This window comes from Megascapheus bottae, chromosome 1, assembly GCF_031878675.1.
Source record: "Megascapheus bottae isolate mThoBot1 chromosome 1, mThoBot2.hap1, whole genome shotgun sequence".
In the NCBI taxonomy this organism is placed as follows: Eukaryota; Metazoa; Chordata; class Mammalia; order Rodentia; family Geomyidae; genus Megascapheus; species Megascapheus bottae.
Genome location: NC_143509.1, coordinates 31718806 through 31744163, shown reverse-complemented (window position 1 = coordinate 31744163; position 25358 = coordinate 31718806). Strand labels below are relative to the sequence as shown.

The 25358-nt window shown below is 40.9% G+C and overlaps 1 protein-coding gene and 1 pseudogene across 1 annotated transcript; both read left to right on the top strand.

The window, feature by feature from the left end:
- The first annotated feature begins 20295 nt into the window (after nucleotides 1-20295).
- LOC150068880 (olfactory receptor 7G2-like) lies at nucleotides 20296-21231 on the top strand. The gene has a single exon (XM_090341862.1). The coding sequence runs from the start codon at nucleotides 20296-20298 to the stop codon at nucleotides 21229-21231; it is 936 nt and encodes a 311-aa protein (XP_090197988.1).
- A 3133-nt stretch (nucleotides 21232-24364) lies between these two features.
- LOC150068879 (proline-rich nuclear receptor coactivator 2-like) lies at nucleotides 24365-24765 on the top strand (annotated as a pseudogene).
- Nucleotides 24766-25358: the final 593 nt, after the last annotated feature.

The following is a 25358-nucleotide window of genomic DNA, read 5'->3' as shown; positions in this document are numbered from 1 at the left end:
TCATTAGACTGTAGTGAATTGTTTATGTACACAGGATTGTAGTTTAAATCTAGCTTCTGCTCATGGAAGAAAACATTTATCCTTTGCTCTAAGAGCCTGACATAATTTACTTAACATAATTTTTCCACAGGTCCATCTGTTTCCCTACATATGACTTATTATTTTTCTGGATAGGTGAATGAATGCCTCTGTGTGTGTGTGTGTGTGTGTGTGTGTGTGTGTGTGTGTGTGTGTTTGTGTTCATCACACTTTCTTGATCCATTGGAATGCTTCTGGTCTGTCTCCATAACTTGACTTGGCTATGGTGAATACTGCAGCAAAGAACATGGCTGTACATTTCTGCTGACTTCCAATCTTCTGGATGACTACCCAACAGTGATATCGATGGATCACAGGGTACTTCTGGGTTTAGGGTTTACTTCTTAAATTTATTTGACGAATCTGCTATCTGCCATCCACAGTGTTCGCCTCAGTCCACACAAGTTCTGTTTCCTGTTAAAACTTTTCATTCAGAGATGAAAGGGAGGATATTGGTCTAGATGCACTGTACTAATGTACTGACATATAGAACTGAAGCCCCTTTGTAAAATTACTTAAAAATCAAAAGAATAATAAAGTACATTTTAGCTGAGCACCACTGGTTCATACCCAAGTACTGAGTAATCCTAGCTACTCAGGAACCTGACATTGGAGATAATGAGATTCTTATTTCCAGTTAATTATGCAAAAAAAAGCCAGAAGTGGAGCTGTGGCTCAAGTGGTAAGGCAGTAGCTTTGAGCACAAAAGCACAAGGGCAGCACCCAAACTCTGAGTTCAAGCCCCAGACTGGCATGAAAACAAACTAACACACACACACACACACACACACACACACACACACACACACTAATATTTCACTCAAAGATAATTACTATGTCTGCATTCTGCTCTTTTCATAATCAGATACTGAAGATCCTATAGCAGTCATGGCTTAGAAAGGAGAATGCACTAATAAGGAAGCCTAGGCCCTAGCAACTACAGAGTTGTTGTTGTTGTTGTTGTTGTTGTTGTTTTCTGACCACTTTATAAGATGTCCTCACTCAAGTTCATAGCACATTATCACCTGGTCATTTCTGCTACTTGTTGAGTTATTGCTTTTCTTTTCTTTTCTTCTTTTTTGCCAGTCTTGGGCGTGAGCTCAGGGCCTGAGCCCTGTCCTTGGGCTATCTCAAGGCTTGAGCCTCAGCACCACTTCCAGAGTTTTCTATGTATGTGGTACCGAGGAATCAAACCAGGGTCTTCGTGCATGCTAGGCAAGCACTCTACCACTAGGCCAAACTCCCTAGGAAATCAATGTGGTGCATTAATTCATGATATCCCCACCGTGGGAGAGGATGTGTAACCCCATACCTCTGGGTTTGACTCTTGAACTTCCCCCAACAGTGGATAATGAGGATTATCATTCACTAAGAAGGCCTAAGTACATATTGCATATTTCCTCCTTTGCACAGTTAACATTTCTATGTCTCCATGGAGAAGAGCGATTCCTTAGAGATTAGTGTATGAGCAACAACTTGACTAATGATCAGCATGGTGTGTTGAGCCCCGACATCAGTTGATTATAAATATCCCTTCTGCCTGCTTCTCCTCCAATTGTCTCCTTCCAGCCTAATGCATTTCTATCACATTATCTGCCTTCTTGGTTCTTCACCTGTACAAAGAGACACATGTATTGTCACGTCTTTCTGCCAGCCCCAAGCACCGAGCTTGCAATAGCTCAGACTAAGCAAGACGTAGGGGCAGAAAATAAATGCTCTCTGGTTGTATCACAGCAAAGATCTAGTGCAACAAGGAAGTGCTATGGGACATGTGGGATTTGGGAAAGACCGGCCCAACCTTGCTTTCTCCTCCTAAGCCAAAGCCTGGTGGGAGCAGCCAGACAGGAAGGCATAAGGTATGTAAGGGCTTCAGCTTGGAGGTCTATGAAGTTTATGTTCTCACTTATGGTGAAGGGGGGAGACTCTCAGGGCCTTTGTTTTTGTCCTGCTTAGGTTATGAGTGCACTTTTTCATCAGAGCAGGTGTCTCTTATGTCCTTTTTCAGGAAATTAATGTTGAAAGTGATCAGAAGTGGAGCTGTGGCCCCAATGGTAGACTGCTAGTCTTGAAGAACAAAGCTCAGGGACAGAAAATGTGGAAGAGAGGGGGAAGGGGTGACATGGTCCAAAAAAGAAATCTACCCTTTACATAACTTAAGTAATTGTAACCCCCCTGTTCATCAACTTTATTATGTTTTTTTAAGCTGTGGTTCAGCACCCAGGCCCTGAGTTTACCCAGTGCTGGTTATATACATCTATATTTGCATCTATAAATATCTATCCACATATATCTCAAGATGTATAATAAATAGTAAATACATAGATAGATAGATAGATAGATAGATAGATAGATAGATAGATAGACAGACAATATAACATTAATCTTGGAAGAAATAAAGAATATTTTCCCCAGGGCTTCCAAATCCTAGACTGTGAACTTGAGATTTTTTTGTGTGGCCCTTATTTCTCTCTACCTGTCTTACCACAATTCCTCCTCTCCATAAGGAAAAAAGCAAAATATAAACCACCTATTATTTCCAAGATAATAAGACAAAAGGTCAGCAGCAGCAGCATCATCATCATCATCATCATCATCATCATCATCATCATTTTGTTATCAATACTGGGCATTGAACCCAGGCCCTGGGCTGTAAACTGCTATTTGGCTCTAGTCTGATATTCTATCATTTGAGTCATACCCTTGTTTCCGGAATTCTACAGTTAATATGAGATGACAATCTCATGGACTTTCTTGTCCATTATGGCTTTGAAAAATGATCCTCATATCTCTGGTTCCTGGTTAGCTATTCTACACACCCAACCTGTCCTTCATTCTTCTTAATTTAGTAGACTACACATTGAATTCACACTTCACACACACACACACACACACACACACCATCATTATATAGTTGAATATTATTGATCATTCAGATAGCTAAAGACTGACTGTATTATTTTTTTAAAAAGAACTATACATGCTGCTTTTACAGGATAAGCAATTCCGTGGAGATTTTTCTGTGGACCCACTTATGCTTGGCATGAAGTAATTTGCTCACTCATAGCTAATTACTGCAGGTACTGTCTTTAGCCACATCCATGAACCAGCAACATCTGGGTCCGAACTGAACAGCAGTGAAAGCCAAGAGGGAGTGGAAATGCAGGCAGAACAGAAACACTGTCTGTGTTTCATTCATCCATCCCGGATCCATTCTGTTTCAACTTTCCTCTCTGCCCAACACTCAGAGCAGAGATTATTTGCTCTAAGTGGAGCTGGTAGGTTAACCTGCAGGAGTCAAGCTCTATTCTATGACAGCTCCAGCAGTTATGGCCACAGAGAGATTGTTGTTTCTGGATGTTCACACAATCTGCCATTGTCCCAGATAGCACATTTCCCCTTGGTGGCTATCTTAAAATTACACTTTCTCCTTTCTTCACCTATCCTCTCCCTCCTTCCTTCCTCCTTGCCTTTGCTTTCCTTCATTCCTTCCTTCCTTCCATCCATCTTTCTTTTGTTCCTTCCCTTTCTCCCTCTATTCTTCCTTCCCTCCCTCCCTCTGTTCCTTCCTTTCTTTCTGCCTTCCTTCCCTTTCATCGCTTCCTTCCTCCCCCTCCCTCTCTTTTCTTTCATCCTTCCTTTTTCCTTTCTTCATTTCTTTCTCCTCGCTTCTTTCTTTTTCCTTTCTCACTCTTTTCTCCATCAATATGTCTGTCTCTCTTTTCTTTTCCTTTCTGGTTTACATCTTCTTTTCATGGTTAAGGAATAAATCAAACCTTGGTGTGATACAGAAGCACTGGATCCCATTTCTCGAGGGATACATATTCTCCTTCTCAAAATGTTGCTTAGATCATGTGGGCTTTTGAGGACACATTTCCATTTTATCCAAATCATTGCAAAAATCAAGTGTGAATAATGGATTTTGAGCATATAAATCTTACAATGTAGACATATTGTTGATTGCCTTTACATTTATTTATTCCAATAATTGTATATTTTTCATAAGGAGTGCAAGCTTCATGGAACCACGAAACTACACAGGATTAGCACAGTTTCAACTCCTAGGACTCTCTGATGACCCAGAACTCCGGTCTACTAGTTGGTCTAGTTGGGTTCTTCCTGTCCATGTACCTGATCACCATGCTCAGAAATCTGCTCATCATCCTGGCTGTCACCACTGACCCCCACCTCCACACCCCCATGTACTTCTTCCTCTCCATCCTCTCCATGGCTGACCTTGGTTTCATCTCTGCCATAGTTCCCAAGATGAACCCCCACCTCTGTGGCTTCTTGGTCCTGCTGTCATTATTCCTCAGTTTTCTGGATTCCCTATTACATTGCTTAATGATGTTGAGACTTACTTTCTGTACAGGTATAGAAATTCCCAGTTTCTTCTGTGACCCTTCTCAACTCCTGAAGCTTGCCTGTGATTATATTTCCACCAAAAACCTCTTCATCTATCTGATTGGTGCTTTCTTTGGGGGGATTCCAGCCTCAGGGATCCTGTATTCTTACATCCAAATTGTTTCTACTGTTCTTAGAGTCCCATCAGCCAGGGGGAAATACAAAGCCTTCTCCACCTGTGGCTCTCACCTGTCTGTCGTGTGCTTGTTTTATGGGACAGGCCTGGGAGCCTACTGCAGTTCAGTTGTTTCAGATGCCCCCAGGAAGGTGATGGTGGCCTCTGTAGGGTACACCATGGTCACCCCCATGCTGAACCCCTTTGTCTACAGTTTGAAGAACAAGGACATCAAGAGAGCGCTTTGGTTCCTGGTCTACAAAGCAGCCCACTGTCCACATTAAGGTTTTCTATTTTGATCTGTGGGTTCAAGGAAACAGCAAATCCACCTGTCTGCATTTGGAAAACATTTTGACATTCACGTGCTTGATTTAACAATACATTGTGTCCTGGCGAACTCATGCTATCTTGAGAATATTCTAAATCAGAAGTGCATTTAGCAACTGGGTGCCAGTGGCTCACAGCAGTAATTCTAGCTACTCAGAAGGCTGAGAATTGAGAATCACCATTGGAAGTCAGCCCAGACAGTGCAGTCTGTGAACTCTCCTCTCCAATAAATCACCAAACACCAATCTGACCCGAAAAACTGCAAAGCCAAATCACAAGAGAAAAAGACTTTGTGAAGTGTTTGGATCCCGAATTTAGTGGAGACACAAGTTTCCTATCCTGCCCCCCCCCCCAAAAAGGTGAAGAATACCCTTTTTCTTTATTTTTTTGTTTGTTCTTCTACCCCTTTTCATTTGCATTTTTAGGTGTTCTTATTTTTCTCTTTGCCATTTTACCTACATCTTTTTTTCTAATGTTATGATTCTTTCCTTTTTTTAAATATTTTTATTGTAATTAATAAAAGGGTTACATGATATTTGCCATATAGAAGGTACATTAATTCACATACATTGATACCCTTTCACATGTCTTGGTACACTTTACCCTCCCCCCCCCGCTGCTCCCTCCCCAATCTTGGTTTTCCCCCTTCCCTATCAAATTTCAAATAACCAAATACAAATAAATTCAATATATCAGATAACAAAATGAGCTACTGTAAAAATATGAGATACCCAAGGTACAGCAAAGGAGATGAGAGACAACATAGTACATTAAGGGCAACAGTCATTCATTATATGGCTTTTGTTTCAGTATCCTAGAGGTCTTTTCAATTAGCTTCACACTATATGGCCTTATGTATCAAGGTTTTGCTCTATTGCAGATCTCTGCTAGTAGAGCCCAAGGTTTCTACTGATTATGACAAATGAAGGAAACCATTGAGCCTAAGTTCCTTTGAATCTGGCTTACTTCACTTACTATGATGTTTTCTAAGTCTTTCCATTTCCTAACAAAAGGGTCGATGTCGTTTTTTCTGAAAGCAGCATAGAATTCCATTGTGTACAAATACCACAACTTGTTGATCCACTCATCAACTGAGGGACATCTAGGTTGGTTCCATATCTTTGCTATGGTGAATAATGCTGCAATGAACATTGTGCTAGTGGATTTAGTATGCCCTAGATTCTGGATGGTTGGGGAAATGCCAAGTAGTGGAATTGCTGGGTCATAGGGGAGCTCTATGTTTAGTCTTTTGAGGCACTGCCATACTGCTTTCCATAGTGGTTGAACGAGTTTGCACTCCCACCAACCGTGTGGTAGTGATCCCTCCTGGCCACATCCCCTCCAGCATCTGTTATTATTCCTTTTCTTGATCCTGGCGATTCTAACTGGTGTGAGGTGGAATCTTAGAGTTGTTTTGATTTGCATTTCTTTTATGACCAGAGATGTTGAGCATTTCTTCATGTGTCTATAGGCCATTTTTGTTTCTTCTTCAGAGAAGACTCTCTTTATGTCTTTGGCTCATCTTTTAATGTGATGGTTGTTACTTTGGAGATTAGTTTTGGAGTGATTCAATTTTTTGAGCTGTTCATATATTTTAGATATGAGGCCTTTGTCTGTTGTATGGTTGGTGAAGATCTTCTCCCACTCAGTAGGCTTCCTAATTAATGTACTAGCTTTGTCCTTTGCCATACAGAAGCTCCGCAGATTAATACAGTCCCATGTATCCAGCCTTTCTCTGATTTGTTGTGATTCTTGGTCCGTATTAAGAAAGTTTCAACCTGTGCCAAGGAGGCCTAGTATATGTCCTATTCCTTCTTGTAAAGTTTTCAGTGTGTCGGCTTTTACCTCGAGGTCTTTGATCCATTTGGAGTTAATTCTAGTGCAGTGTGACAAAGATGGATCCAACTTTACTTTTCTGCAGGTGCTTAACCAGTTCTGCCAGCACCACTTGTTGCACCATCTTCCTTCTCTCTTTCCTTTTTTTTTCCTCCTCTCTTTTCTCGCATTCCTTCTGTGACTCTGGTGGTTTCTAGAAACACAGTGACAGCTTTGGGTACAGTCTGAATAAAAATTATATCCATATTGATACAATCACCTGCTTTTTAAACTCCTGGTTCCCAAGCCTAGTATCCATTGGGTGAGAACTCACAACAGTGAGGAATCTCTCCACACCTTTTCTTTATTTTTTTTTTGGTGTGTTTTTTGTTTTTTGTTTTTTTGTTTTGTGTGTGTGTGTGTGTGTGTGTGTGTGTGTGTGTTCTGTTTTCTTTTATTTTGTTGTTTTGTTTTTTTTTTCTTTTAAAGTTTGTATCATTGAAATCTCCTATATCTACCCCGCTCTTTTCTCTACATATTCCTCTTATTACTCTTCATATTGTCATAAGTTTTATCTAAGCTCCTCTAAATTTCTACTCAAATATTCTACCTGTCTATCATCTTAGGTCAGTTATCCTTACATGATACCTTTTCTTCATTACTATAATAATCTTACACTCCTGCAGTATTCTTTTCCTACCTCCCTTGTCGTCTTTCATGTTATTTTTCTATCTCTCGTCATCTGTTCATCCTTCATCTCTTATAATGCATGGATCTACATTTGATGGTTGTTGAGCAACGCTGTGTATCTAGGTGTTCAATTATACTCTAGGTCCAGAGGAACTTAAATACAATAGAGATTGGACTGAGGGCCTTATTGTTTTGGTCATAAATTGATAAGCTGTGGTTGAATTAGATTTGTATGTAAGTGCACAAAAAGAAAGAGAGAGTGATATTACCAATCTAAAAGAGCAAACATCTATTGTCAGCAAACTAAAAAGGTCTGGGTTGGCTATAGCTGAAAAATTATAATCTTGTTTAGTATTAATCTTGCTCCCATTTTCAAATGGACAGAACAAGAAACTCAAGAAAAATGTCAAATCAAGGAATAGCATCACCCACCCAACATAAACAGGCAATGGAGCAGTCAGTGGCAAATGGAGAGGACAGTCTTCCAAATGCTATACAAATGCAATTGATAAACATCATTTATAAAAAGTGTGAAAAAATATAGAAAGAGATAAGGGAGGAAGCCATAGCTAATCAAGAGAAAACCATAAACAAGGTGATATGTGAAAAAGGGGAAGCCATAAAGGAGGCCATAATAAAGGTTTTTCAAAGAAAAATGAACGCATTCATAGAAACCACAAAGAAAAACGTGACCAAACTCCAACAAATGTCCAAAGAGAATAAAGCTGCTGAGCTAACTACTCAAATGGAAATCAAGGAGCTAAGGAAATCCATACATGATCTAAAATAACAGATGCAAGCCATCAAAAATGAGCAATTAGAAGCAAGGGGGTTGAAGAAATAAAGGAGAAAGTTTCGATAGCAGATTAGACAATGCAGAAGAGAGAATTTCTGGGGTTGAAGATCGTTTAGTTTTTATAGAGAAAGAACAGAAAACGAGTCAATCCAAATCCAGGAAATATGAGAAAACACTGCAGTAGGTCCAAGATACAATTAGGAAGCCTAATTTAAGGCTAATTGGTATTGAGGAAGGTCTGGAGAAAGAGGTCAATGGTATTGGAAATATACTTTAGGGAATCATCTCAGAGAACTTCCCAAATGTCCAGAAGGGCAGGCCCATCCAGATGCAAGAAGCTTTTAGAACCCCAAATAGACAGAGATTCATCAAAGAAAGAGAACTACAGACCTATTTCTTTGATGAACATCAATGCAAAACTTCTCAACAAACTACTGGCCAAGCATCCTCAACAACTCATCAAAAAAATTATATACTATGATCAAACAGCATTCATCATAGGGAGGCAAAACTGGTTCAATATACGCAAATCAACTAATAAAGTTCAACTTATCAACAGGACACAAATCACATGATTGTCTCAATAGATGCAGAAAAGGCATTTGACAAGATCCAACATCCCATTTATGTTAAAAGCTCTGGAGAAACCAGGAATCCATGGAATATTCCTCATTATAATAAAGGCTGTGTATGACAAACCCACAGGTAGTATTATGCTTCATGGCAAAAAGCTAAAGCCATTCCCTCTAAAATCAGGAATGAGACAAGGATGCCCACTCTCTCCACTCCTCTTTAACATAACTGGCTAAAATTCCTAGCCAGTGCAATGAGGCAATAAGCAAGAATAAAGATGATCCAAACAGGGAAAGAGGAAGTAAAACTTTCCCTCTTTGCAGATGACATGATTCTGTACTTAAAGAATCCTATAGACTCCACTCCAAAGCTCCTTGAGCTGATTCAAAACTTTGGAAGGGTAGCAGGCTATATAATTAACCCTCAAAAATGAACTGCCTACCTCTACGCCAACAGTGAGAGGAATGCGGCAACAATCAGGAAAGCAACTCCTTTTGCAATAGCCTCAAAGGAAATAAAGTAACTAGGAATTATTTTAACTAAGAATGTAAAGGACCTTTTTGATGAAAATTTAAAATCCTGAAAAAGGACATTAAAGCAGAAATGAGGAAATGGAAAAACCTCCTATGCTACTGGATTGGAAGAATCAACATCGTGAAAATGACAGTGTTGCCAAGGGCTATCTACAAATTCAACACCATACCCATTACTATCCCAATGTTTTAATAAAAGACCCGGGATAGCAAAAACACTTCTTACCAGAAAGAATAGAGCAGGAGGAATTTCAATAACAAACTTTATACTCAATTACAGAGCTATAATTATCAAAACAGCTTCCTACTGGCACAAGAACAGGCCTGAAGACCAATGGAATAGAACTGAGGATGCAGATATTAAACCACAGACCTATAGCCACCTAATCTTAGATAAGGGAGGAAAAAAAATAGAATGGGAGAAAGACAGCCTCTTCAACAAGTGGTGCTGGCAGAACTGGTTAAGCACCTGCAGAAAATTAAGTTGTATCCTCCTTTGTCACACTGCACTAGAATTAACTCCATTTGGATCAAAGACCTCGAGGTAAAAGCAGACACACTGAAAACTTTACAAGAAAGAATAGGAGATATAATAGGCCTCCTTGGCACAGGTCAAAACTTTCTTATAAGGCCCAAGAATCACAACAAATCAGAGAAAGGCTGGATATGTGGGACTGCAATAAACTTCAGAGCTTTTGTATGGCAAAGTGTTGGAGGCCAGAGTGGAATCAAACTGTACCTTGATTTGCATCAGACAATTGCTCTATTGTCTTATAGTTTTCTGGCCTTATTCTGTTTAAATGACCTGAGATTTACCATATGAATGTAACACCTGGAAGTTCCCTGGTTTCAGAAGGGATATAAGCCTTGAGTTGAGAATAAACAGGGCTGCAGTCTTTACCTGGGCTGCAGACTTCCTGGACTCCATGTGTTTGTCTCTCTTCTATTTTTTCCAGTCCCTGACCCCTATTTCAGGAACCTGAATTTGCTGCCTGTAGGCCCCGGCAGCAAAGGACATAGCTCGTAAATTAAGTAGGAAGCCTACAGAATGGGAGAAGATCTTCACCAACCATACAACAGACAAAGTCCTCATATCAAAAATATCAATAGCTCAAAAAATTGAATCACTCCAAAACTAATCTCCAAAGTAACAACCATCACATTAAAAGATGAGCCAAAGACTTAAAGTGAGTCTTCTCTGAAGAAGAAACAAGAATGGCCTATAAAACATGAAGATATGCTCAACATCTCTGGTCATAAAAGAAATGCAAATCAAAACAACTCTAAGATTCCACCTCACTCCAGTTAGAATGGCAAGATCAAGAAAACTAATAACAACAGATGCTGGAGGGGATGTGGCCAGGAGGGATCACTACTACACTGTTGGTGGGAGTGCAAACTCGTTCAACCACTATGGAAAGCAGTATGGCAGTTCCTCCAAAGATTAAACAAGGACCTCCCTGGCCATTCCACTACTGGATATTTACCCAATCGTCCAGAAACAAGGACATACTAAATACACTAGCACAACGATGTTCATTGCAGCACTATTTATCATAGCAAAGATATGGAACCAGCCCAGATGTCCCTCAGTTGATGTGAAGATGTGGTATTTCTACACAATGGAATTATTTTTATACATATATGTATATATATTTTGTGATTAATAAAAAGGTTGCATGATATTTGCCAGATAGAAGGTGCATTAATTCACATACATTGATACCCTTTCACATATCTTGGTCCCTATTACCCTCCACCCCACCCCCACCCCTCATCTTGTTTTCCACCTTTCCCTATCCAATTTCAAATAACCAAATACAAACATGTCCAATATATCAGATAACAAAATGAGGTACTGTAACAATACGATATAACCAAGGGACAGCAAAAGAGATGAGAGATAACATAGTACATTAAAGACAACAATCATACATTATATGGCTTTTGTTTCAATATCCTGGAGTTCCTTTCAATTAGTTTCATACTATATGGCCTTATGTATCAAGGTTTTGCTCTATTGCAAATCTCTGCTACTAGAGCCCAAGGTTTCTACAAAATGACAAATGCGGGAAACCATTGAGCGTAAGTTCCTTTGAGTCTGGCTTACTTCATTTAATGTTATTTTTTCTATTTCCTAACAAATGGGGCGATGTCGTTTTTTCTGACAGCAGCATAGAATTCCATTGTGTATAAATACCACATCTTGTTGATCCACTCATCAACTGAGGGACATCTAGGTTGGTTCCATATCTTTGCTATGGTGAATAATGCTGCAATGAAAATTGTTGTGGTACTGGATTTAGTATGCCCTAGTTTCTGGATAGTTGGGTAAATGCCAAGTAGTGGAATTGCTGGGTCATAGGGGAGCTCTGTTTAGTCTTTTGAGGCACTGCCATACTGCTTTCCATAGTGGTTGAACAAGTTTGCACCCCCACCAACAGTGTAGTAGTGAACCCTCCTGGCCACATCCCCTCCAGCATCTGTTGTTATTAGTTTTCCTAATCCTGGCCATTCTAACTGGAGTGAGGTGGAATCTTAGAGTTGTTTTGATTTGCATTTCTTTTATGACCAGAGATGTTGAGCATTTCTTCATGTGTCTATAGGCCGTTTTTGTTTCTTTTTCAGAGAAGACTCTCTTTAAGTCTTTGGCTCATCTTTTAATGTGATGGTTGTTACTTTGGAGATTAGTTTTGGAGTGATTCAATTGTTTGAGCTGTTGATATATTTTAGATATGAGGCCTTTGTCCGTTGTATGGTTGGTGAAGATCTTCTCCCACTCGGTAGGCTTCCTAATTAATTTACTAGCTATGTCCTTTGCCATACAAAAGCTTTGCAGTTTATTGCAGTCCAAGTTATCCAGCCTTCTCTGATTTCTTGTGATTCTTGGTCTTTATTTAGAAAGTTTCGACCTGTGCCATGGAGACCTAGTGTATCTCCTATTCCTTCCTGTAAAGTTTTCAGTGTGTCAGCTTTTCCCTCCAGGTCTTTGATCCATTTGGAGTTAATTCTAGTGCAGGGTGACAAAGAAGGACCCAACTTTAGTTTTCTGCGGGTGCTTAACCAGTTCTGCCAGCATCATTTGGTGAAGAGGCTATCTTTCTGCCATTCTATTTTTTTGGCTCCCTTGTCAAAGATTAGCTGGCCATAGGTCTGTGGTTTAATATCTGGGTCTTCAGTTCTATTCCATTGGTCTTCAGGCCTGTTCTTGTGCCAGTACCAAGCTGTTTTGATAATTATAGCTCTGTAATTGAGTCTAAAGTTTGGTTTTGAAATCCCTCCTGCACTGTTCTTTCTGCTAAGAAGTGTTTTTGCTGTACGTGGTGTTTTATTATTCCATATGAAATTTTGGATTGTCTCTTCTAATTCTTGAAAGAATGACATTGGGATATTGATGGGTATTGTGGTGAATTTGTAGATAGCCCTTGGCAAGATTGTCATTTTCACAATGTTGATTCTTCCAATTCAGGAACATGGGAGGTTTTTCCATTTCCTTAGTTCTGCTTTAATTTCCTTTTTCAGGGTTTTAAAGTTTTCATCAAAAAGGTCCTTTACATTCTTAGTTAAGATAATTCCTAGGTACTTTATTTTCTTTGAGGCTATTGTGAAAGGAGTTGCTTTCCTAATTGTTGCCTCATTCCTCTCATTGTTGGTGTAGAGGACGGCAGTTGATTTTTGAGGGTTAATTTTATAGCCTGTTACCCTTACAAAGTTTTGAATCAGCTCAAGGAGCTTGGGAATAGAGTCTGTAGGATTCTTTAAATACAAAATCATGTCATCTGCAAAGAAGGATAGTTTGACTTCCTCTTTCCCTACTTAGATCCTCTTTATGTTTGCTTCTTGCCTTATTGCACTGGCTAGGAATTCTAATACTATGTTAAAGATTAGTGGAAAGAGTGGGCATCCTTGTCTCATTCCTGATTTTAGAGGGAATGCCTTTAGCTTTTCACCATTAATATAATACTAGCTGTGGGTTTGTCATACACAACCTTTATTATAATGAGGAATGTTCCATGGATTCCTACTTTCTCCAGAGCTTTTATCATAAAGGGGTGTTGGATCTTGTCAAATGCCTTTTCAGCATCTATTGAGACAATCATGTGATTTTTGTCCTTGCTCCTGTTGATGTGTTGAATTATATTAATTGATTTGCATATGTTGAACGAGCTTTGTCTCCCTCTGATGAATCCTGTTTGATCATAGTGTATAATTTTTTTTTTGAGTTGTTGAAACAAAACCCATATAATGAATGATTGTTGTCCTTAATGTACTATGTTGTCTCTCATCTCCTTTGCTATCCCTTGGTTATCTCATATTGGTATAGTATCTCACTTTGTTATCTGATATATTGAATTTATTTGTATTTGGATATTTGAAATTTGATAGGGAAGGGGGGAAAATCAAGACGGTTGGGGGGGGGAGGAAAATGGGTACCAAGACATGTGAAAGGGTATCAATGTATGTGAATTATTGCACCTTCTATCTGGCAAATATCATGTAACCCTTTTACTAATTACAATAAAAAAGGGAAAAAAAGAGAAAAAAAAAGACAAAGAAGGTTACTACAAACTACTAAAGGGATCTTTCCTCCAGTTAGACATAACGATCCTAAATATCTACACACCCAATCCCGGAGCTCAGAACTTCATCAAGCAAACTTTACTTTCACTGAAACCATACATAGAGCGAAACACAGTGATTGTTGGTGATTTTAACACACCACTGTCACCTATGGACGGATCAGCAAGGCAAAAACTCAACAGAGAAACCTTAGAATTCAACAACTATATAGTCAACTACATATAACAGACATCTGCAGAATATTCCACCACAAAACAACACAATATACATTTTTTTCAGCAGCACATGGAACATTTTCCAAAATAGACCACATCTTAAGACATAAAACAAACCTGGACAGATTCAAAAACACTGAAATTATTCCGTGCACACTCTCAGACCACAAAGGCATCAAATTGGAACTGAACACCCACCTCCACCAAGGAAAACCCTGTATTTCATGGAGATTGAACAACACATTATTGAATCAACAATGGTCATCGAGGAGATCAGAACAGAAATCCAACAGTTTATGAATTGTAACAATAAGAGCACACAAAATAACAGCTCCTTCGGAACACCGCAAAGGTAGACCTCAGAGGAAAATTTATACACAATGGAATTCTATGCGGCTGTCAGAGAGAATGACATCGCCCCATTTGTTAGGAAATGGAAAGTCTTAGAAAAAATCATATTAAGTGAAGTAAGCCAGACTCAAAGGAACATAGGCTCAATGGTTTCCCTCTTTGGCATAATCAGTACAAACCTTGGTCTCTCCTAGCAGAGATTTGCAATAGAGCAAAAACTAGATACATAAGGCTATATAGTATGATGCTAAATGAAAGGACCTCTAGGATATAGAATCAAAAGCCATATAAAAAGAGATTGTTGTCCTTAATGTACTATGGTATCTCTCATCTCTTTTGTGCCTCTTGGTTATCTCATATTGTTACATTATCTCACTTTGTTATCTGATATATTGGATATATTTGTATTTTGTTATTTGAAATTGGACAGAGAAGGGGGGGAAAAGACGACAGTTGGGGTTGGAGGGAGAGAAATGGGGACCAAGACATGAAAAAGGGTATCAATGTATGTGAATTAATGAATCTTCTATCTGGCAAATATAATGTAACCCATCTATTACTTACAATAAAAATATATGAAAAAAGTCTTAGTGTACTGTCTTACAAACACTACAAAGTAAATGATCTACAGAGCAACAACTGCAGGTATGCTTGAGGAAGGAAGGTATTTCGTGACTTATGGGACTGATGATGGTCAAATGTGCTCAGAGAGCCAAGGTCTTCATCCAGGTACCTCTCTTCATTTCCTCCTCAAGTGTAGGTTACGATAGCCCATTTTCAGGCAACTGTGGCTATAATTGTAACTGTGGATTGCCTTAGTTATAAAAATGAATGTCACTTCCCAAGAACAGTATTCAGTACCCAGGACTGAAAAAAGAACAATTTAAAGAGAGACTTCTCTGAAGAGGAAATAGAGTGGACTATAGACACATGAAGAAATGCTCGATATTTCTGATAATAAAAGAACTGGAAAAGAAAACAACTTTAAAATTCCACCTCACTCCAGTTAGAATGAATATTATCAAGAACTCTAATAACAACAGATGCTGATGGGGATGTGACAGAAAGGGAATGCTACAACACTGTTGGTAGTAGTGCAAACTTATTCAACCACTCCGCAAAGCAGTGTGGTGATTCCTCAAAAGACTAAACAAGAGCTCTCCTATGACCCAGCAATTCCACTCCTGGGCACTTACCCAAACGTTCATAAACAAGGTCTAAAGCTACCAGCACAACCATGTTCATTGCAGCGCTATTCACCATAGCTAAGATATGGACACACTCAGATGCTTCTCAGTAGATGAGTGGATCAAGAAAGTGTGATACTTACATACAATGAAATTCTATGCTGCCATTAGAAAGAATGCCATTGCCCCATTCAAAAGGAAATGGAAAGACTTGGAACATCATGTTAAGTGGAGTATGCCAAACCCAAAGAAACATAGACTCCATGGTTTCCTTCGTTTATAATAATAAGTATACATCTAGGATTCTCCTATTAGAGGAGTGCAATAGTTATGTGCATATGATCACATAGCATGAGACTAAGGCAAATGAACTCCAGGATAGGGAAAAAAGAGGTCTATTTTTGCAGATGTTGTTTTCAATATACTATGTGAAGTTATTTTCTTACTTTGTTTTTGATTTTCTGTTGTTTTTTTTCCCTTTTCCATTACGGTTTATGCCATGTTGTTGTATCTGACTTTGGTATCTGATGGGTTTTAAGTATTTATGAATCAGGCAGGCGCAGGGGAAAAACAAGATGACGAGACAAAGGGCGAAGGGAGAACCAGTGTAACAGCGATATTCACATGACAATATACTAGAAATGAACTTTACAACTTGGGAGGGGTTGGGAGAAGGGTAAGTAGGAGAAAATGATGGGAAGCGGTGACAATGTTCAAGAAGTACTGTACTCACTACCTTACAAATGTAACTGTATCCCTCTATATACCACCCTCACAATAAAATAAAATTAAGAAAAAAGTCCTTGCTATCTTCTAGGATGGGACTTGCAGAATCATCTTCCTAGTTCTGCTTTCTGTAGAGATAGGATTATATTCTACTACACCAAGCATTCTTTTAAATATTTTGTCATCTGCAGGGCTTGAACTCAAGGCCTAAGCTTTTTTGCTTAAGGCTTGTACTCTACCACCTGAGCCACTTCTGACTTTATGTGGTTAAATAGAAGAGTCTCACAGACTTTCTGCGCAGGTTAGCTTTAAAATGCAATCCTCATATCTGATCCTCTGCAGTAGCTAGAATTACAGGTGTTCAGCCACCAGTGCTGGGTTTCTCCATCAATCAGCATTTCAAAAATGCGGGGTGGGAGGAGGGAAATGGGGACCAAGACATGAGAAAGGGTACCAATGTTTGTGAAGTAATGCACCTTCCATCTGGTGAAAATAATATAATCCCTCTAATAATTACAATTAAAATATATGAAAAAAACAATTCTAGTACATTTTCTCAACTCTTTCCTTTGTCTCTTGGTATAGATGCGATAGACTTCACTTTTTAGGACATTCAGAAATTGGATCACCCCTCTTTTCCATCCATTTCATCCCAGATGAAAGTTGGTGTTTAACTCCTGGGTCTTCAGTAATGGCCAATTCAAGGGGGAAACTGAGGCTGAATAATAAATAAGTAGATAAATAAAACTTATCTAACTACCAGTAGATCCCACCTATAATCCCAGTTACTCCATATCTGAGTCACTAGTTTAAAGACTGGTCATGAAAGTCTATAACACTCTTATCTCCAATGACCAACCAAAAAGTCAGAAGTGGATATGTGGCTCATGTAGTAGTAAAAAAAAAATCATAGCTCAGGGAAAATGCCCAGGTCCTCCTGAGTTCAAGCTCCAGAACCAGTACAGTAGTAGTAGTAGGAGGAGGAGTAATTGAGATGCCTGAGACTACTACTTCCCTCTTCTGCCACTATTGGATCTGTAACTATGTGCCAACAGGATCTGGACACCCTACCACCAAGGCCCAGCTTAGAGGAAGTCCTCCACCTCCATAGCACCAGTAGTGGGGAGGATGATAGGCAGTTTCTGTGACATATAGCTATCTCCTGGAATGCTCCATGTGTGTCCTCCCTTGAAGGTGGGATTCTAAAAACGGTTAGTAGACAGGAAAAGGATAGGATGCCATGCAGGAGCTCAGTATATAAATACTACGTTCTTCACCTTATTTAACCTCCTCCTTGCCTCCTCCTCATCCTCTTCCTCTGCCTTCATAACTCTTGTACTCAATTCTTTCCTACACTTTCTATTCCTCCCTCTACTTTATCTTTCTTTAATTCTTCTCCTTGGCTCTCCCTTTCTTTGTCACTTCTCATTCAGCATCAGACTCACTTCTATGTTTTAATCTCTGTTCTTTTCCTTTCTTCTTGCCTTCTTGCTTTTATTTTTTCCATGTGTCATGGGGCTTGAACTCAGCCTGGGCGCTTTCCCTGAGCTCTTCAGCTCAAGGCTACTGACCTACCCTTGAGCCAAGCCTCAATTCCTATTTCCTGGAGGTTAATTGGTGACAAGAGTCTCAGGCGCTTTTGAGCCTGGACTAACTTTGAACCTTGCTCCTCAGAGTTCAGCATCCTGAGTAGCTAGGGTTACAGGCATGAACCACTGTGCCAAGCCCTTCTTGGTTTTTGCCCAGTTGAATTTTTCTATGTCGTTGTTTGGATCACCTTTTCAGATTTTAGCATCAGTCTCCAAGGTGAACAGCAAAACGTTCCCTTAGTGTATTTTTTGGGGGACAAGCTTCTTTAATCTTAAAATTCATACAGTGGAAGTTGCTTGTTGAATTTTCATTAAAAAAATAGAGCTCTGTCTACGTAGCGATAGAGTACTGGTAAATTTACATTATTTGTGGAAACCAAGAAAATTTCTCCTCTTTTCTCTTGACAAGTCATAGTTTGGCACTGAGAATGCATGCAAGTCTAATCCTTCTCCTGCATAGATTGCATACACTTTTACCATGCTAAGGTAATTCTCTCCAACTTTCCAACTGATTATTTCTAACAGCATGCAATGTACCTGGTATATGCATTTCCATCAATGAAAACCATTTCTGAGGCTGGAAATGTGGTTTTGTGGTAGAGTTTTTGCCTAACATGCATGAAGCCCTGAGTTTCACTGCTTAGCACTATAGAAAGAGAAATGGCACCATATAAAGAGAACTGGTGCTGTGGCTCAAAAGGTAGAAAACTAGCATTGAGCAAAAGAAGCTAGGCACAGGGCCCAGGCTCTGACTTCAAGCACTAAACTTTGGATCCTCTGTGACATATACCATCCCATCTCTTCTCTTTAGCACAAATTCTTAAGATCTTTGAATACGAAGTACTCTTCCCAAAGCTTCTTTATTTTCCTCTAAGTTCAGTGCAAGAAGAATTTGACTTGATTTCTTTAACACAAAATTCACCTTCACCCTTCAGCAGCCAAATCTGTGCTCTTCAATTCATGCTACTGATTGTACGTATGCCCGAGTGCATTCGTGGGCCATGAATCAGGACCTAAACACCGCCCCTTACTTTCAAGGCTCACACTTTACAACTAGAGCCAGAGCTCCATTGCTGGCTCTTTGCTGATTTGGAAAAGAGCTTTGGAGACTTTTCTGCCTAAGCTCCACCTCCTAAGCAGTGAGGATTAGAAGCACAAGCCAACCAGCACCCATAACGGACACTGACTGATTTGAGGGTAGGTCACACATTCATCTAACAAGTCATAGGCGAGGTTAATACAATTGTACATTGAATGGTACTCTAAAGTTATCTGTCTATTCCCAGCCCTGTTTACCATTTCCACATTCAAAAAAAATAAATATTAGAAATTATCAAAGACAGCAAATATAGCAGCCTGTGTATCAGTGGCACAAAATTTAAATCTCAACACACGGTAGGTGGAGGTGGAACAAGACGGAAGTCAAAGCTGCATGGAGTACATAGTTCAAGGCCAGCTGGGCAAGCAACACATACAGTGCACGCAAGATAGGAAAAAGCAGTTGGGCAGAGGCAACCCACAGATGTGGATGTCACACGCTTGGACTCAGAGCTCAGTGGATCCACCATACTCACCTCCTCCCCGCAGGGCCCAGAGTCTTCCAGGACATGCTCTCCTGGGACTCCAGTGACAGTACAAAAGCTGTGTAATGAGGAGCTTTGGATATTGAGCAGGAGGGCTACAGGGGCTGAGGAGCTGCCGTGTCCCTTCACAGCCCAGGCCAGTCAGGAAGCAAAGCCTAAGCCCCAAGCCAGGCCAGGGCAGCCGTTCTGGGCAAGAATCAGATGCCTGTAACCCTGTGTTGCCCTGCCCTGATGACAGAAAGAGCTCCTGTCTTCTACATCCAGGCAAGAGGCCAGGCGTGGAGGCAGCCAGGTTGGTGCCCTGGCCCTGATCAATGCTTTGGAAATGGGGTAGGGGTTGTGGGAATTAATGCCTACACTCTAATCACCAGCCCTCCTGTCTACTGTGTGTAGACAAAAATCTCTTGGTACTGACATTAGTGTTTACCTACTCTCACTCTGCTGGCTGATTCTCCAAGAGCACAAAACTTGTTTTTCCTGTAGGACATTAATCCAGCCTTCGTTTTTCTTTTTTGTGCTGTTCCTGGGGTTTGAACTTAAGGCATAGGTATGATGTCTTATTTGCTCCAGGCTGGCAGTGTAGGACTTGAATCACAGCTCTACTCTTGGGTTTTGGGGTGGTTAATTGGTGATAAGAGTCTCATAGACATTGTGATCCTCTTGATCTCTGCCCTTCAAGTAGCACGTGTGATCTCACGTTTCACTTCATCTAGTCCAGTAATTTCCAGAGGGAGCATGGAAGTCATAAACCAAACAGCAATAGCTAGATTCTTCCTTGTGGGACTCACAGATGACCCAGAACTCCAGCCCCTCCTCTTCAGCCTCTTCCTGTCCATGTACCTGATCACCGTGCTGGGGAATCTGCTCATCATCCTCGCCGTCAGCTCTGACCCCCACCTCCACACCCCCATGTACTTCTTCCTGTCCAGTCTCTCCTTCATTGACGTCTGCACCAGCACCACTACCATCCCAAAGGTGCTGGTGAACATTCAGGCCCAGGACCACAGCATCTCCTCTGCTGGGTGCCTTGCCCAAGTCTGCTTTGTCTTGCTTTTTGGTGGGTTAGAAAGTTGTCTCCTTACAATGATGGCCTATGACCACTATGTGGCCATCTGTCACCCTCTGAGGTACACAGCCATCATGCATCCCCACCTCTGTGTCCTGCTGGTTATACTTTCCCTGCTTGTTATTTCCATGAACGCTTTGCTCCACAGCCTCATGCTGCTGAGATTGTCCTTCTGCACCGACCTTGAACTGCCCCACTTCTTCTGCGAGCTCATCCAGATCATGAACAAGGCCTGTTCTGACACTTCTATCAATACCATTCTTGCCTACGTGGCAACTAGTGCCTTTGCTGGTGTTCCCCTCTTGGGGATTATTTTCTCTTACACCCTGATTGTCTCGTCTGTTTTGAGGATCCTCACAGTGAAGGGAAGACACAAAGCCTTTTCTACCTGTGGGGCTCATCTCTCTGTGGTCTCCTTATTCTATGGGACAGCTTGTGGGTTGTATATGAGCTCAGAGATGGCTAATTCTTCCACTAAAAATATGGTGGCCTCGATGATGTATGTTGTGGTCCCTCAAATGCTGAACCCCTTCATCTATAGGTTGAGAAACAGAGAGATAAAGGATGCCTTCAAGCGTCTCCTCCTTGGGAAGCTTTCTGTGTGATTGTATCAACATTTTGGTTTCAAAAATTAATGAAAATGTAGACATACCAATGAGCCCAAAGACCTGGAATGGTTCATCACCAAGTTCCCCACTTGCAAAATGGCGAAATCCAATGATTATATACTACAATCCCATTTATGATTTCAATCTGGTCTCTGATTTTACCTGCCTCGTTGAGTAACGTTTCCTGTGTGAGCTCAGTCTACACCATCTGTTTTGTTCTTCTAAACCAAGTAAGGCAGAAACTGCATGGTGGGTTCTTTCTTTAAAAAATTTCATGAATCTGTGTCCAAAAAAGAAAAATGTTAGTGGTGGCTAGAGGTTAGATTGGGGTGTGTGTGTGTGTGTGTGTGTGTCGGTCATGGGACTTGAACTCTGGGCCTGGACACTGTCCCTGAGCTCTTCAGCTCAAGACTTCTGCCCTAACCCCTTGAGCCACAGCGCCACTTCATAGATTTATTTTTAATGTCAAGTTCCTGTGTGAAGCCTCAATTCCGTTGATAATATAGATAAGTACACTTGGGCTGTGTTTCTTAGAAAATCACAACATGATTGAATTTTGCGGGGAGAAAGGGGTCATGGACCTTAAACTCTGGCCTGGGTACTGTCCCTGAGGTATTCAGCTCAAGGTTACCACCCTACCCTTGAGCCACAGCCCCACTTCCTATTTTCTAATGATTAATGAGAGATCTTTGTATCCCCGGGGCTGGCTTTGGGCCAAGATCGTCAGATCTCAGCTTCCTGAGTAGCTAGGATTATATGTATGAGTCACCACGCCCAGCTATGATTGAATTTTTATACTCAAATAATAACCAGGGTCTTCTTCAAAAATCTGTCCTTCTGTCCTTACAAGGTCTTCTTTATATAAGTTCAGCTTGTTTTTTTTAATCATTTCCAAAATTATCAGGGTTCCTTGATAGGTTTCTCAAAGAGAAAGATGCAATATCTCCATTATGGTGAGAAAATAATGATGTCAATACTAATAAACACTAATAAAATATTAATCATAATACTCTAATATATAATAATGATACATAATAGCTATTAAAATAATACACTTCTGATTAATGAGACTATGATAATGATATTAGTGATAATTAATAACATAATTATTGTTCACTAGCACTTGAAAATATCAGATCATATAGGCTTCAAGGACCCTACATGAGATAGCATGGTCTCTGTTTACTAATGAACTGATGAGAGTCTCCAGGGGCAGGCATGATTGCAGATATTTTAAATTGTTTGGTCCACCATAGTGGCCATTGCTCCAAACTTGCATGGAGATCTTCAAGATACAGTTTAGGAGGTGGTTCCCAAATAATATCCCTTTTTCTTTTTCTTGGCCATTCCTGGGCTTGAGCTCATGGTCTAAGCACTGTCCTGGGGTTTTCTCAAGGACAGAGTTCTACCACTTGAGCCGCAGCAACACTCTGACATTTTGTCCATGTATGTGGTACCAAGGAATGGAACCCAGGTCTTCATGTATGCTAGGCCAAACTCCCAGCCCCTCCAAACAATATTTTTGTACTTTACTGTTCCTTTCCTGTGATGATGCATATTGAACATTCAACTAGACTTAGGACCAAATACGGTCTTTGCATAGTGATAAATGGGAATTTAATACAACTTAAAATTAAATTAGAATTATAATCAAATGTGATCTTTACATTGAAGTTTATTCCAAAGTACCAGGAACTTAATGTAATTCCATATCATATGACCCAGCCGATAGAAATGGAATGAATGTGGCAGGGGAGAGAAACAGTGACAAAAACATAAGAAAAGGTATCAATGTGCAAGAAGTAATAGATCTGCTGCCTGACAAACGTTACTAAACACCTCTATACATTATCCAGTCAATAAAAATTTTAAAACAGAAATAAAAACTTAGAAAAAGTTATATTAAGTGAAGAAAGTCCACTCAAAGGAACATAGGCCCATTAGTCTCACTCATTTGTCATAATAAGTAAAAACCTTGGGCTCTCCTAGCAAACATTTACAATACAACAAAATCTAGATACATAAGGCAAAATAGTATGACACTCACTGAAAGGACTACCAGGATAAGGAAACAAAAGCCATATGAGTGATTGTTGTGCTTTATGTTCTATGTTATCTCTCATCTATTTTGCCATCCCTTGGTGATCTCATATTACTTCAATATTTCACCTTGTTATCTGATATATTTTATATATGCTTAATTGGTTATTTGAAATCGGATAGCAAAGGGGGAAAATCAAGATGGGGGCCAACTTGGACCAGCTTGGCCCAAATTGGCCCGAGGCCACCTTGGCTCCAGGGGACTTCTGAACATCTATGAGGCCCTACTGAGGAGTCCTGAGGACTCCAGGGCGACCCCAAGCTGTGGGTCTCCCTGTCTTGTGGGGTAGTTGGGGGCAGGTCCAAGGCCAGACTCGAAGGGGCGGGTCCGGCGGTTACTCCCTAATTGCTCCTCCCACAGGATTTCAAATCCTGGGCTGACTCCGTCCCTAATCCCAGAAAGAGGCGGCTTCCGGTCTCCCATTGGCTGCAACCTCAGGGCGGTGCCTCTCTCCCATTGGCCAAACCCTCAGGGCATTGCCTCTCTCCCACTGGCCACACCCTCAGTCCGATACCTCTCTTCCCATTGGCCACACCCTCAGGGCGATACCTCTCTTCCCATTGGCCACACCCTCAGGGCGATACCTTTTTTACCACTGGCCACATCCTCAGGGCATAGACCAACACCTTGATTAGCTGGAGAGACCTCAGCCCGCTGCCCTCTCCTTTTTGTAGGCAGGAGTTGGGTCTGAGGCTCAGGCCATCCACAGCCAGCTCGTGGATCTTCCTGGCCACGCTCCACCCGAGCCTTGGTCTTCCCCTGGACAGGAGGACGCCTCCACATCAGAAGACAGCCACTGCCATCCAGGGGGTTCCAAGCTGCCAGGACTCGTCGCCAGCTTGTGTGCTGAGGAGACTCAGACCTTGGCCCTCAGTTCTTAGACAGAACGCGGCAGGCTGATCCGTGGAAACTTCTCTGTGGAGACAAAGACAAGCAACACCTGTTATCCTGGGATTGGCGGCAAAGAAGAGTCCAGGTGGAAACCCAGCAATCTGAACAGCGCACTGAAAGGGGACCCAGAAGCTGAACATGGGTGGTGCAAAGAGATCAAACCTTCCAGACCCTCCATCTGGAAATGTCAGGGAGAACCAGCCACAGCTCCACAGACAGAAGACCAGGGATCAGAATTCCCAGTTGAAGAGTGTTCCTATGAGAAAAGAAAGAGGACATGGTTATAAATTGCCAGCAGCTACACGGCAAGCCATGCAACATGGGCAGAAGACCAAAAACTTCGCAAATAATCCAGGTTGGAACTCGGACTTAAGAAGTCCTCGCTTACTTTTGAAGTCTCCACCTAGTCCTAAGTATGCTGGAGCCAAATTTACTATGACTCCCTCTCCAACTGTTCTCCCGATGCCACCCAGCCACTGGGTTCTCTGTGCTGGAATCCTTCCCTTAAGGAAGAGAAGACTTCCCAACTGAAAACCTGAAAGTGCAGGCGTAACACTACATACTCTTGAGATGGAGCCACAATTGTAATGCTGCTTGACCTGTCTCAAATTTCCTTAGAGAATGAATTTGTGAAAACTGCTAATGATGTCAAAGCATAGACTCTATCGTGTTTTAATGTGCACTGTGTAATAGTACCAGTGAGACCTCAGCTAACGAAATGATTGTACTTGGAAGTAAGTGCTCTCAACGGAGTAACTGGCAAGTTAAATCACTGAAGATTCGATTTGGGAGGAATGTTAAAGGAATTATTCATCTTTCTACTGGGAGAGATAGCAACCTACAGTTTGCGGATTAGGTTGACTTGTAAAAATATACAAAGAAGGGCCAGGAGTTTGGCCTAGTGGTAGAGTGCTTGCCTAGCATGCACCAAAACCTGGGTTCAATTCCTCTGTACCACATACATAGAAAAAGTCGGAAGTGGTGCTGTGGCCCAAGGGGTAGAGCTCTAGCCTTGAGAAAAGCCCAAGGACAGTGGTCAAGCCCTGAGATCAAGCCCAGGACTGGCCAAAAAAAATGCATGAAAGAACCTGAGATTCTTATCTATAATCTCTAGAAAATGTGAAGTGGAGCT